Source organism: Odontesthes bonariensis, chromosome 8, assembly GCF_027942865.1.
Source record: "Odontesthes bonariensis isolate fOdoBon6 chromosome 8, fOdoBon6.hap1, whole genome shotgun sequence".
Classification (NCBI taxonomy): domain Eukaryota; kingdom Metazoa; phylum Chordata; class Actinopteri; order Atheriniformes; family Atherinopsidae; genus Odontesthes; species Odontesthes bonariensis.
Genome location: NC_134513.1, coordinates 7,183,524 through 7,197,649, shown reverse-complemented (window position 1 = coordinate 7,197,649; position 14,126 = coordinate 7,183,524). Strand labels below are relative to the sequence as shown.

General features: G+C 41.4%; 1 protein-coding gene across 1 annotated transcript; it reads right to left on the bottom strand.

Annotated features, from left to right (window-relative positions):
- Positions 1-3,623: 3,623 nt before the first annotated feature.
- nudt4b (nudix (nucleoside diphosphate linked moiety X)-type motif 4b) lies at positions 3,624-12,854 on the bottom strand. The gene is made up of 5 exons (XM_075471491.1): positions 12,400-12,854; positions 6,665-6,775; positions 5,531-5,575; positions 5,269-5,356; positions 3,624-4,695 (listed from the first exon to the last, which is right to left on the bottom strand). The coding sequence occupies exons 1-5, from the start codon at positions 12,493-12,495 to the stop codon at positions 4,475-4,477; spliced, it is 561 nt and encodes a 186-aa protein (XP_075327606.1). The 5' UTR covers positions 12,496-12,854; the 3' UTR covers positions 3,624-4,474.
- Between the last annotated feature and the right edge of the window lie 1,272 nt (positions 12,855-14,126).

The window sequence follows — 14,126 nt, the reverse complement described above, 5'->3', positions numbered from 1 at the left end:
AATAAGGTTAAGGATGTCAGAACCTTAGAACAACCACACAGACAAGGGCAATATACAAAAGGAGGACAAGCTTTATTAGTTTACAAGTTCATAAAACACATGGAGTTGTCCTCCTTTTGTACATTGCCCTTGTCTGTGTGGTTGTTCTAAGGTTCTGACATCCTTAACCTTATTTAAAGGTAAAGACCCACATTTATTACAACACATTCATAATAAATAATTGAAAGGAAGATTAAAAGCTGGTTCTGTGCTCTGGAGCCCCTGGAGCGGATTGTGCAAAGATGAATGCTGCACAAGTTGCTGAGCATGCGGACAACACTGCCTGTCCTGAATGGGACTGAGCGGGTATAGAAAATGAGTGGATGTTGGAAAGCCTAACAATAAGACTAACAATTTGCCGTTTTAGGAGGTTTAAGCTGGGAGTCGAGTCCCCAGGTTAAAGTCAGGTCCATCCTGACAAATGCTGAATTTGTATTTTTATTTTTATATCCAGTTTTCAGAAAATATTTTTTATTTCAGACCCCCCCCCCCCCCCCCTCCCTGGTAGATTGAAGTATAAGATAAACAGACCAGTTTTTCGAAGTGATATGTTTTAGATGATAGTAAGGAAGTAGTTTCCTCTTACCTTTATGCAAACCTACAACAAGAAAAGTCTTATAAATGGCCTGCATCAGAAATGAATTTGTGCTGACATATCAAGCAATAACATAACTTTTACCTGGACTTTACTTGTATTACTAATCAAAGCGTTACCACTTCTGTTCGACTGAATACCTCTTCCACCAACCACAATACATAACTTTAACTAAAACATACACAAATGTAACATCTAAATACATGAACAGATCGACATTTAATTTACATTCGATGCAAAACAACAACCTTAGTACTCACTAACAGATAATACACATCGACAGCCCAGTTCAAAATAGTTTGAAATGGCTGGAGATGATCAGCAATAATGCCTTTGGTTGCCTTTGATATCCCACACTGTGCCACAGCATTGTCCTCTTTGGCTTGAGTTGTAAGATTAAACACATACAGTACATAAGTCCAAACAGGTGTGCGTCTCCCAGAACTGAGCCTTTGACTGTCTGATGAAAGTTACTCCTTTGAAAAATGTTTATTGTTCTGACGTTCACAAGCAATATCCATGGAACATCAGTGATGAATGTCTGCCCGGCCTGTCTTTTTTTTAATCCCAGGTAAGAGGAACGACCCAGTCATACTGGATTCTCAAGATTATTATTGTGGACTATGATGTGAAACGTCGCTGTTACTATGATGATATGCAGATACAGTTTGGGGAGTTCCAGGAAGCTGATATAGGCTCTATCTTGCCTGTCATTATACGGTGAAAAAAGTTCTTACCAAGGGCATACATGTGTTAGATAAGAGATGTTATAAAACCTGCTAAGAATGGGTGGTGCCCATCTCTGCTAACCCTTGGGCTCTTAAACAGGTTAATCTGGTCATAAATCCAAATCTATTAGTATGGTAGACCTTCAATATTTCCCCCCTTTTAAAGCAAATGTAAGAGCTAATTGTTTTATATTTTCACTACTTTCAGCAAACTTCCCTATTTGTCATCCCACCATTTTGCCTCATAGTGCACAGAGTTTATGTTGCATCCAAATAGACGAGCATTCAGTCATGATTGCAGTAAGATTTTTCCTCTTTAATGCAGTCTTTTCAAACAATCTTTCCAGTCCAGATCACGTTCACATTTAACTTTGCTTTGCATAATATCATGATAAACAGTGAAAACTCACTCATTTGCTTTGATTAAGATGCTCTTGATAGGATTATAAGACAAGTCAAAAATCAACAGATTCGAACATTCAACGGCTGTTCAGCAAGTGGAGAGAATGTGTTTCAGGCTGCTGTTCAGCTGCAGAACATCAGTATACTGGATTCAAATGAAATGGAAATTCAGATTGTTGTCTGTTATATGATTAGTAACATGACAAGTGGATTGTAAAACAGTGTGAGATCAAGAACAAGGGCTTAGTCATAGTTTGAAAAATGGAGAATGCAGTCACACTTTTCTGTAATAACATCAACAGACTTAAGTTTAAGGTCTTCTTTTCCCTCGCATATAGATCAAGATTTTTTCCACGTTTTCAAAATTGGCACATCACATTTCAAGTTCATCAACCTGTAATAAACATTTACACACACAGACAGACAGAAGCCACGCAAGGCTGTGACTCGATGAGAGGTGAACCGGCGAGAAAAGGTCAATGAGACTGGAGTTAAGATTCCGTGAGAGCAGCAACAACAGGGACAGGTCAAAGTTTTTCAGTTAGAGAAACGTCTGAGTCACCAGACAAAATTTATATGGAAGTGTCTACTACAAAACTGTTTTGTCTGACAGTGTATATAGACGTCAAATCAAACTAGATACAGTTTCATTTCCAAATATTAAACAAAGAAAAAACCTGATTCTTAAGATTGTTTCTAAAGCTGCAGGTTATTTTCAAAATATGTATATATATATATATATATACATATATATATGTACATATAGAGAAAAAAACATGTTGATATCTCTACTGTATGTTGAGTGCCCTGTTGGTACAACATTGTTAGCAAAATGCTATTTATAGTGTTTAAAAAAAGAGATAGATAGAAAGAAAAAGCTCTACATTTTCAGCCATTTCTCTAAAACAAGTCATCCGCTTCTTTAAGGTCTCCGGTCACAAACCAACTGATTCGCCATTCTGTGCTGTCAGGCATTTTAACAAGACGACGTTGAACAAGATATCTCATTCTGAAATGCAGCTCTTGTTCGCTGATGAACAACAGAATGGATTTCTTGATTTTTGTTTTAGACGTGTTCTCTCTGTAATCTCGACACAAACCTTCCCATCCTGTCCCGTGACACATTGTCTATATACAAACATTCAACATTGTACATCCTCAGTAGAGTTTGACCTCTTCCGCTGGTTTGTACATCGTTAGAAAATATAGAAAATATTAAGAGAAAATGTACATGTTCTTTCAGGTTAAAAACCTCCTCAAAGCTATTTACAAATCTCTGTGTGGTCGACTGGTTGTCATTCAGCTGTCGAAGCAGGGGAGACGCAGGGTTCAGTGAGGATAGGATGAGCGTGTTGATGTGAGACACTTTTCTTTGGAATTTGGTCATTTAAAAAATTTCTATGTATTTTAGAGTATTTTTGGGGAAGTGGACTTGACAAACAGACATCATTTACATATCAGGAGTGCATTTTTTTGTGTAAACTTTATTGTCCAACCAGCCACTCTTCAAACCTTGAGCTGTAACGCTGAAACAATTCTTCCAATAAAACTAAATTTAGTAGTTTTCACTCCCCATCCTCCCCCAACACCTCGCGACCCCAACATTAACAGGCTGATTAGAAAATACAACAATTGCCAGATTGATTTGTTTAAGTCTCAGATCTGAAGTGGACAGTTTTAACTCTGCCTTGGAGTTTAAAGACAGAGCAGACAGTCACTATCGCTTTCATTCAAGGTAAACTCTACAATCACCTTTCATAATAAACAGAAACTCAGCTGAGCTCTTTAGCATCATACTTGAGTGAATACTAAGGGTGAGCACTGATAAAAGGTTGTGTGCAAATATTTGTGAGTCAAAAAAGGTTTGCTGACATTTTACTCCACAGGCGAAAGCTCAACTATAAACAGCAGTGCTGTGTTGACGGAGGTCTCAGCACAGGATTATATCCAGTTTTCAGTTCTCTGAGGTAGAAAGTTATTAACAACTTTTATCGTTGGGTCATTTTCTGTCAGTATTTCATGTTTAAAATGGCCCAGTACGCTATATGATATTTTCATACCGTCAACTTTGCAATTTAATGTTTGAAAGGAAATATTATCATTTTGGTCAATGAAGTTTCTTTTTCTAAAACTGTTGCAAACTAATTTTTATATGTAAATTATACCAAAATTTTTAGGTTAAAATGGAACAAACAAGATTTTTAAATATCGTCTATATGTAATATATTTCCTGTCACCATCTTGGGCTGAGGACATTATTACATCTGGAAACATTCTGCACTCTCATGTGCTTTGGGGACAGCTGTGCAGCACTGCTATAATGTAAAAATGACTAAAGTGGGGAAAAAAAAGAGAGAACCCAAATATAACATTCATACAAAGTTTCTGTAAGGCATTCCTTCCCCGTAGGTCATTCGCGGCAGCAGAGTCTGCAGCTTCCTCTTCCCAAACTGTATCTTGCCAGTTTGGTGTTTGCCAGCAAAAGAAAAGTGTTCATAACTCAGCCATAACCAGATGTGAGCTTAGCAAGCTTCTCCAGCTCAGTCTTTAACACAGTTCTGGCGATGGCTTTGGTCAGTCCTGCAGCTATGGTTAGAGATTATAAATACAAGTGAGCCACAGCTCAAAGAAGTCATTAGATTCATGCATGAGACTGTACACTTTTAGTAAACTCTCCGAGTCCGACAGGACAGGAGGCTGAGGGGCAGTCCTATCTGCAGGAGGAGCCCAGCACGCTGCCCGTCGAGGGTGCGGTGTTGGTTGCACTGTAATGGGGGTAGTTGTCGTTTGGCGGCGGGCTTGGGAGAATGGAGTTTCCGTTGGTGGGAGAGCAGCTGAGCTGGAGCCTCCGCAGGTACTCTGCGTGTACAGGTTTGTGGCTCTGCAGCACTTTGATGGCCTCGTCCACTGTAAACCACTCCCGCTTCCGGCCTGCAGATGGAGACAAAGGACACACAAGGGTTAAAGGACGCTTTCTGGCTTGTATTGTATCAAAGACATTTTACTGGAATGTATGTGCAACTAACACGCAACTGTGTGGTCCAATAGCTACATATTTTGCAGGAAATTACCACATGAGGAAATGTGTATTTAAATTTGATCTCCTTTCGCCTGATTCGTCAGGTCGAGATGATTTACAGCAGGGTGAGCATTGTGGATACAAATACAAGAACAGGACAGTACAGGCTGTAAAGGTTGCATCAAGAGTCTGTATCATACAAACGGAGGATGTTCTCCACTGAGCACATCATAACAAAGTAAGGCTGGGTACTAGCATCCACACTACTGACTTACTGGTTGCGATATACTGCAGCTAAGTATCACTGCAGCCAAGATCAGTGCCCTAGATTTATAGTCACCTGTTGTCACTGCATACCCATACAGTCTCCAAGCAGGATCCACATAAATAAGAACAGATGCAGTATATCTTGCTCAGGAGAGAGCAAGCAGTTACGCACACCCAGTGGCTGCAAACATTCACCAGAAGAATGAGGAAAGCTGTACCTATGTTCACTGAGTCTTCCCAGGCCTCCAGCGTCTCAGTCACAGTCAACACGTAAACATACGTTCGGTGCTTTCGGTCTTGGTTTTGCTTCAAGGATCAGAAAAAAATAGGAAAAATGTACTATTAATAAATTACATTTTAATAGTGACACTAAATTTGCGACACTTTTAGCAATCTTTAAGTCTAAAAATGTGCAAATTGTATGTTTTTGTGCATTTGAAACATCGATTTGGTGCACTTTCAAACATGTGAACAACTTACCTCAAATACACCGAGCAAACGTCCGAGCTTTCCCTTCACGCCGGCCTGGGAAACGAGTAAGAGAGACTGATTCAGTTCAACTGAAACCACCAAACAAACGAACAGATTTTGTGTTTTGAATAGCCTCTCAACAAAATGAAGCCCATGAAAAAAGGAAAAGAAAAGCATTGCTCAAAGCTTAATATGTAAGATAAATAGGAATTCTGTGCAACGATTCAATGTGTTCAGAACACATTCTGAGCTGAACTCTAACCTCCAGAGATTTTATAATCATCTAAACACGCACAAAAAAAAAAAATCCGAATGAGCTACAGAACAAACCTCTGCACCTAGATTGAGATATTTTTGGGAGTTTTTTACTTTTATAAAAAACTGCCAATCAAGCTTTAACCAGAGTTTGTCCAACATGTGTTATGGGCCCTGCAGAACAATACAAAACTCTAATATGGACTCTACATTCAGTATATTATTCCATCACCTGGGAAAAAAACCTACTGTGAGTCCCGAAGAGTATTATTACATGAAGGTAATTATGTCTCTTTCATAACGGCTGTTTTACTGATTTAGATTAACTTCACAGGACTTGAATTACTGTCAAGACATATGACATCTGTCCTTTCCCCTTCTCAGCATATTTCATATGTGTCAGTCAGTGATGTGTCCAACGAGAGAGGCTCCTGGGTATGTGAATGTGCAGGAATCCAGGGAAGAGCCAAGTTTAGATCAATGACGCAGCCGGGAACATGTGGTTCTCAACCAGTAGCATCTCTGAAATGTCATCGGGTCCCTCAGTTACCCACCTGCTGGCACTGGAGCCCTCAGCAATTGTACAACTGCAGTTTTAAAATAATATTTTGAGTTTTAGGGTGATGCACACACATTGATCTGAAAGAAAATAGCTAGTCTTCAAAAGTAGCCTTCTGTTTACTGCCTATTAAAAGTTCTAGATTTGTTTGAACATTTCTGGAGTTTGAACACAGATATTTGCGAGAATGGAGCACTTTAAACAACACCAGGAGTAACACCAAGCCAGGCTGCTGTATATGGCCAGGAACAAGGACTTTGAGCACTGCTTAGCATTTCCCTTAGGTTGACACGATATCAAAAACAAATCAAATTCCCAGATTTGTTCACCTCTTCAAAGACCTCTCGCACGGCAGCACCACAGGGCTCCTCCTCTGGCTCCATCCCTCCTCCGGGCACGATCCACTGGTCCGGGTGCCGACTGCTGCTGACCAGCAGAACCTGGTAGAAAAAAAGAGCAAGTTTAAAAAATGATTATGCTGATCTTTTTTTGTGTCGCTGTGCAGCGATGATGAGGGACGATGAAGGCACACTGACAACCAGATTTACTAAATATTCTACATTTAAAATATGAATCAAACCTAATCATTTTACAGAAGTAGAAATTTGCGAGGTAATAACGATGTTTGTGAGGCATTTGTGTTTCGGTCACCATTAAAAAAAAGCTTTTTCTTGGCTTTTTTTTTTGCAATCCAATAATCAAGGAAACAAGTGGTTCCAACGCAACATGCCTTTGGAAAAAAAATGCATGTAAACCCAGCATGTGCTACAAAATTTCTGTCAGTACCGGTATCTCCCCCTAAGTGGCCTGCGATAGTTTGAATTACACTACGGTTGCAATGTACACTGATACACACAGATCGGATGCAGCTGTGTGTGCGTTTTGTAAAGGATGCATCCATATTAGCTATCAAAACAAACATGAATGCACCTGCTGTGGACATCATCGCATTAACAAGGAGAAGTTTAATCATCATAAGGACAAGCGGCCTGCGACAGGGCACAGGTTGTATTATCGACTGTCAGTATGAGTAAAAGCAACGAAACACCAAGACAAATGTGCGGCATGAAGGAGGTCAGGGCAAAGAGACATGAATAGCCCCTCGGAGCTGCAGTGTTTAAGGTCAAGTTAACTCAGGAATTATTCTTTAATACCCATCAAGAAGTGAACATTATAATACAGAGAGCGCCATGTGTCAGGCAGCTTGTGCAACAGATGGTGACATTCACCTCCACCACGCAGCTGATAACTGTAATCTGTCACAGGAGTCATGCTGTCACTTAATCCAAACTCAGCTTTCACATACCTTCTCTTACATTCCCTAATGGGATTGTGGTTTCTGATGAGGCTCCTTTGAGGGGTTAAATCAGAGCAGAAGGCCAAACCGATTGCGAGCGCCGTCGGTTGCTGCCTTCCTCACGTGCCATGCTCACCCAATTTAGGCACCTGCTTTAGTCCCAGACTATATAGGTTAGAATGAGGGACGGGGGGCTACGGGTGTCCAGAATAGCAATGTTAATTAAGTGTGGGCATGCACCGTAAGAGAGTTGTGAAGGTTCAAGGAAAAACCCCGCACAGCAGGTCTTCATTCTATACGACAGGTGTAAGGAGTCTGTAAGATGCCGCAAAGTATACGTGTTAAAGGAGGACTTTTCCACTGGCAGCACAGCTGCACAACATGACGTGTTCTCAGGAGAGTGCAATCTGGAGGAAATGTGCAAAGTTGAACCTCATGACCTCTTGAAGCGAGCTCTTTTATGGGCAAGGCAGCTTTAAGATCAAACAGCATTTTAACCATCTATTCAACCCGCCTCCAAAAAAAAAAAAAAAAGTTGGAGCTTTTGTGTGGAAGCTTCAGTGGGCCTCATTAGATTTATGCCTCATTCACAACAATAATCTTTTTTGTCCTCCTCTTGAATATGATTGACAGCTACCAGGAGTTTTCAGTTTTCATTACTCTGATGAGAAGTTCACTTGCAAAACGGCTTATTCCTGTGGCATGAAATTAAATTTCCTTCTTTTTTTTGTTTCCTGAGTGTGTTAAGCGATTTGAGAGTGCCCCGGCCTCCAGCCCTGCCTGCCTGACAGAGTGTGTCTGTGAGTTGAACTGTAGCCAGCAGGGCTTTAAAGGAGATCACTGATGTGGATGCGTCCTAAGCCGACAGGGTGGGATGTGTACAAAACAAATGTTGCACAGCTTCCGGCCGCAGCGAGGACTGCTCTGCTTGCACCATTTTTTTTTTTGGTTATTGCCAAAGAGGGACTCACAGCATCACACGCGTGAATGAATTTTGGAATACAGAACGAACTCACGTGTAGCCAAATCTGTTTGATGAAAATAAAAAAATACATTTTAAAAATTGAGGTCTATGAGTGGCGATGATAACTGATGCCAGTGGTTGCAAATGTGCTCCTTTGACCTGAATTCATGTTAACTTTTCACAATTAATTCTGCATCTGAGAGGCAAAAGACAACAAGAAAACCAAACACACTGGCTTACAGATCAAATAGCACTGCCTTACACTCTACAGACAGAAATTTAAAGCAGGCACCCGAACCAAAACAAAATAACTCACATCGTCATGAGAGCTGGGTCAACCGTCAGCTGACAGCCAAACTCTGAACCACTTATGTACGAAAAGAAGGTCAAGATGAAGGAGAAACCTCAGAGTAAGCACTGTGGTGTTTATCGGTGACATTCCACTGGCAAACACCACAGCGCGTCAGGAAAAACGCGACGGACAAATGCCAAACTAATCAGCTTAATAATGCCAAAGTCACTCAAGAGTAAGAGTCATGCGCTCGTCCAAAATGAAAAGTTGTGAGTTATAAAGCACAAATATCGTCAAACACATGGACTATGACAGTCGCCTGTTATGGCCTTAAAGTGGGACGACGGGCAAGAATATTCTGAAGGACATAAACATCTCCTCCTCCCCAAGGAGGAATGCCTGGAGCTGTCAAATAAAGAAAGCTCCAAATGCCAGGCCAGGCCGGGCGCCGGGAGGAGAGAATGATGGGAAGTGGTTGACAGTCGAGTAAAGAAGTGCAGGAACAGAATCAGCTGTGTCAAGACAGCGATATCGTTGCTGAATTACGCAGTAGATTTAAGTTAGAACACCCTGAAACCCCGTGTTTCTGACATCACGATGAGGCATCCTCTCACACTGATAAGCTCCTCCCGCCATTTCCAATGTGACATTGTTTACAACCTGCAGCAGAACCTTCAGTCTTTCAGCCTCTGGCTGTAACCCGATAATCATGTCACCATCCAGGACGGTTGATGGGGCACCTGACTTGTTTGGAATGACTGTTATTGAACTGACCAGAACACGTGTAATTATCTGCAATGTCGGCAAGTAATTCCAGAGAATTATCTGCCCTACTGAAACATGGGCCAATTCGTTTTTTTTTGGATTTAATATGACAAAAGAGGCTGCGTAAACTCTGCAAAAAGTCAGTCTGAAGCAGATATTTGTGTTCTCACGTTCATGTGAACACATGCATGCCCTCAAAGAAAACATAGGGAATTTAAGGGCTGCCGATCAAGTGTATAAACAGTGTTTTGGGGTTTTTTTTCCACTCAAAGTTTTAGCTTCGTTTTGGTCTCCACCGACTCCTGAGAAAAATATTCTCATCTTCAATACCCACTTCAGCTGAGAGGCAAAAGAGAACCTGAAATGCTGTTTTCACTTTTGTCAAGTAAAGACAAAAAAATTAAAATAAAACCATAAACCTAAACAATGAACTGTAAGTCACAAAACCTCCTAAAGGAAATGCAGCGATATTTCTCAGTGGATATATCCCTTTACACAACCCATCTCACATTACACAAAAGCACGTGATCCATTATAGGCACCATAGTTTGACTGGAATATCTTGGAGCAGCAACGACATGAGAAAGTTGCACACCCGTTAATTTGTGGCTTTGCTGCGTGCTCAACAACATCCAATAAAAATACTGCTGAGCTGTTTTAACAAGTCCCTGTTGGAGTATTTGTTAAAAATGTTTCAATTTGATGCCAATCTGTGGAAAACATAAAAGCAACTCTGGGTCTTTTATGTGTTTTCATAACTTCACCGCGCATAATAACAGTGTAAAGTAAGTAAAGAGGCTCTGTCACACATGATCCATGCAATTCACTTGCTTCTATACTCATGTGGCCTACTCAGCTATCACTGCTGCCCCTCTGCATTGTCAGGTTCTCCAGTTGGTTTGCTTAGTTGCTGTCACGGGGTGTCATGCCCCGAGGGCTCTGCTTTCTCCTTTTCCTCTCCAAAACAAAAACAAGTGAGCCACACACACAGATCCTATTTAACAACAGCTGGGTGTCCCATATCTGAGAAGAGGTGATTTTATTTTGTGAGAGTATAGCCACGTGTTATAAGGAAAGCAGGTATCACATAACCCAGTAGGTCTTTAAAATGGCCACTGCTTACAACCCCTGTTACAAGCAAAGCATCCCTCGGTTCTCTTACATTAAGAGGAGTCACCTCTCACCAATTGCGTGAGAAGACATGTCTGTGAAAAACTGAAATTCCTGAGGGTTGAGGTCTAACACCTCTGTTTGCCACAGTAGTTAATGAGTGATCTTTCACGTTAAACTAGTCAGGTAAGGAGGGGACAAAAATGTATACATATAACAATCAGCAATAGCTAAGTCTGTTCAATGGCCATTCAATAGATATCCTGCACATACTTTTCACAGGTAAGTGTGTTGTGCAGCCAAACACCGGAGGGTCGAAGCAGTGCCTGTGCAGTGACAGCAGACGGGGCTGTTTTTACTGTATATTGTGTAACACTGTGTTTATGCCATACTCAGAGAAGGCTAAATTTAGACAAGAAAATGGAGAGGTCCCTGACTTATGGACTTATAATATATTTCACACGTGAAATTGTCATTCATGTAAAACTGTGGTTTTACAAAAAAAACCTCAAGGATTTCCTTAAAATGTATATGCAAATCATTTTCTCTATTGGATGATTTATGTATTTTCAGTGTAGGTGAGAGTTACCATGTCAATGTACGCCAACCCTTTTTCTCAGTTTTACTTTTTTTAATTAGCCAGTTTATCTTATTTGGCTTTTAATTACTTTGCTTTGTCATCATATGGGTCACTGGGTTTCTTTTTGTGTTATAAGATACTTATTGGTTTGCAATTTAACGCACTGAACGCAAGAAAAAGCCACTTTCAGGTGTGTAATAAATATCATATGTCACCGGGTGAAGTCTTTAAGAGACGCCAATAGTGTCTGTCACCTCGCGTTTATTATTTATATGCGAAAGGTCCCTTTAACTACTACTCCCCGACATAATTGCTACGCAGCCGCCAGCTCAAGGCCGGCGGGATGCAGGAGCCTGAGCTTGAATGGCCACTGCTTGGTCATGGATGCTGACGCTGTTGAGCTTTTATGTGGTGAAGTGACGCGACGTTTTGGTAGACACATTTAGAAATAGATGTATGGACTATATTTTTAACCCCTTCACTCAACACAGGACGCTGTTAAACACGCTATTAAAAGAAACGTGCACGGGAAAGCGCCTCGCCCCCTCTGTTAGCTAGTTCTCAGAAGCTAGCGAGAAGCTAACAGGATGTGTAGCGAATCTGCCTTCAAAATAAGAGCACTGCTTTACATATAGGGCCATTTCAAGAAGGGTTCCTGTCTGTGCGTTTTATACTGAAAGTCAGCTCCATTAGTCATTTGTTGCTAAGTGATGCTTCCTTAACTACGGCGCTTTTTCTCTATTCTCTACGTGCTCCTCAAACTAGCCTAAACTGGATGGCCCAGGGCTCATCAGCAACAGTAGCAACAACACGGACAGAAACCAAAACAGTGGTCTTTAAAGAAACTCATACAGGATGCAGATACAGCTAAAAGGCGATGTCACAAATCAAAGTCAAGATGTATCATTAATGAGTGTGGTCTGTTTTACTCATGATCACCCCTGAGTTCCCTGAATGACAGGGTACCTATTAGATTGGGCATGACTAGGCCACAAAGTCCCAACAGAACCGCTACATATAACCCAGTTTAACACATTACTCTGTGGGAACTCCTACCTCTTCCTCGCGTTCATTCTTGAAGCACAGACACGCTGCTCTTTTCTTAAAACCCTCTCCATCGTACGTCCTGGTCTGGTTCGGTTTTAGCTTCATTGTGGATCGAATTTATTCTCCCTCCTTCAATATAAAACAGGCAAAACACTGAGTTGTTGTTGTTTTTTTCCCCCTCAAAGAGTTAACAGCAGAGCCGCCGCATCGTTGCTGGTCTCTGCATCCAAGGTCCGAGATGGTCTGTCATCAGCGGAGAGACGAGGGTTGCAAGGGCTGGAGAGGCTCCCGTCACACTGTCGCGGGGTTCGGCTTTCCTCGTAAAAATCAGAGCGTGTAGAAGACACACGAAAGGCTCCAGATGCTATTTGTGATCTATAGTCAGCGACGAGTGTGAGTTGTCCCGTGGGGAGAGATCTTATGAAGACGACATCTCACAGCCCTCCTCTGGATCCTTTTGCGCATGGCCGCTGACTCAATGAACACGCAGATCGGAGTTTTACATGCACAGATCAGAGGCAGGGATGAGCTCATTGGTTGAGCTCGTCTCAACGGGCGGGGCTACGCTCATAAACAGTGGATGGACATATTCCAGCAGCCCTGCTGGAGGATTTGACAAGTTGAGCTGTGCTTTTTCAAAGTGTGCAGTTCCTAATGGGAATGAAGAGGTCCAAACTTTCATTAAGGCCGTTCTGTCCCGCAGTGTAGCTGTAGGTGCTGTTTTCACAGCCCTCTTGTCATTACAAGGCCTTAAAAGCTGCAGTCTGCAACTCTTTTTCAAGCATAATGCCTGGAACTGTCCGGGGATTCTGAAAGTAGTACATTAAATACCCCCACTACAAAAAAAAAAAGAGTTCTCTAGGTCCCCTATATGTCCCGCTAGGTCCCTCCAAAGCCAGCAGGTTTGTTTACAAAATTGCAGACCGGACCGGTAAAAGGTAACCAATCAGGTTACGAGCTGGGCTCTGCTGCCTGTCAATCACCGATTGTGCACGCGCAATACAAGGTTGGCTCGTCCCCACGCTTATTTATCTAGACTATTGAACTTCATTACGGGCTAGTCTACCTACTGTGTCTTCCATGATCGCAAATGACAGGTGAGTTGATGAATGAGGAGCCGTGTACGCGCATCTGGCGTGCACGTAGACATGCACGAGTTCTCATGTGTTTTGATGGGGCGGGACAGGAAGTTAAATAACTTTTTATTTTTCGGTTAAAAAATAAGCATTTCTTGCATTTTGCGACTACGGAGGTCACCGTTTTCAACTTCAAGTGTTCTGATAGATCATGTGAACTCTTAAAATGTCAAAAATTAGGACTTTATGTATGACAACAACAAATCCTGCAGTCTGCAGCTTTAACACCTATTGAGAAATGCTTATTTATTTCTTTGTTTGTCTCAAAGTCATTAGAAATAAGCATAGTGGAATGAGCTCTTATGCTGCAAAGATAACTCCTTTACACCAGAATACTGCACATGATCTCGCTGTCCTCCAGCCTTGATGTTGGCGCAGTGTATAACCTGTAAAAGAAAAAATGTGGCAATATTTATGCTGCCAATGACAGCTTTATAATCCAAGCAAGCTTTGTTGTTATTGTAAGAAAAAGTTGTTAGTCAATGTAGACTTTATAGGGTCGAGTCAGATCTCAAGAAGCGTAAAGGAGGACAAGAACAGAACACATGGAGGAGGTCGAAGGGTGTTTTTTATTTCTTTAACAGAGTAAATAGATTTATT

What these genes read in the sequence shown, in the direction of transcription:
- nudt4b (XM_075471491.1), bottom strand. Translation starts at nt 12,495, where the DNA reads ATGAAGCTAAAACCGAACCAGACCAGGACGTACGATGGAGAGGGTTTT. An exon ending in GTTTGCTCGGTGTATTTGAG is followed by an intron (nt 5,357 to 5,530) that starts GTAAGTTGTTCA and finishes TGATCCTTGAAG; the next exon opens with CAAAACCAAGACCGAAAGCA. An exon ending in GGAAGACTCAGTGAACATAG is followed by an intron (nt 4,696 to 5,268) that starts GTACAGCTTTCC and finishes CTCCATCTGCAG; the next exon opens with GCCGGAAGCGGGAGTGGTTT.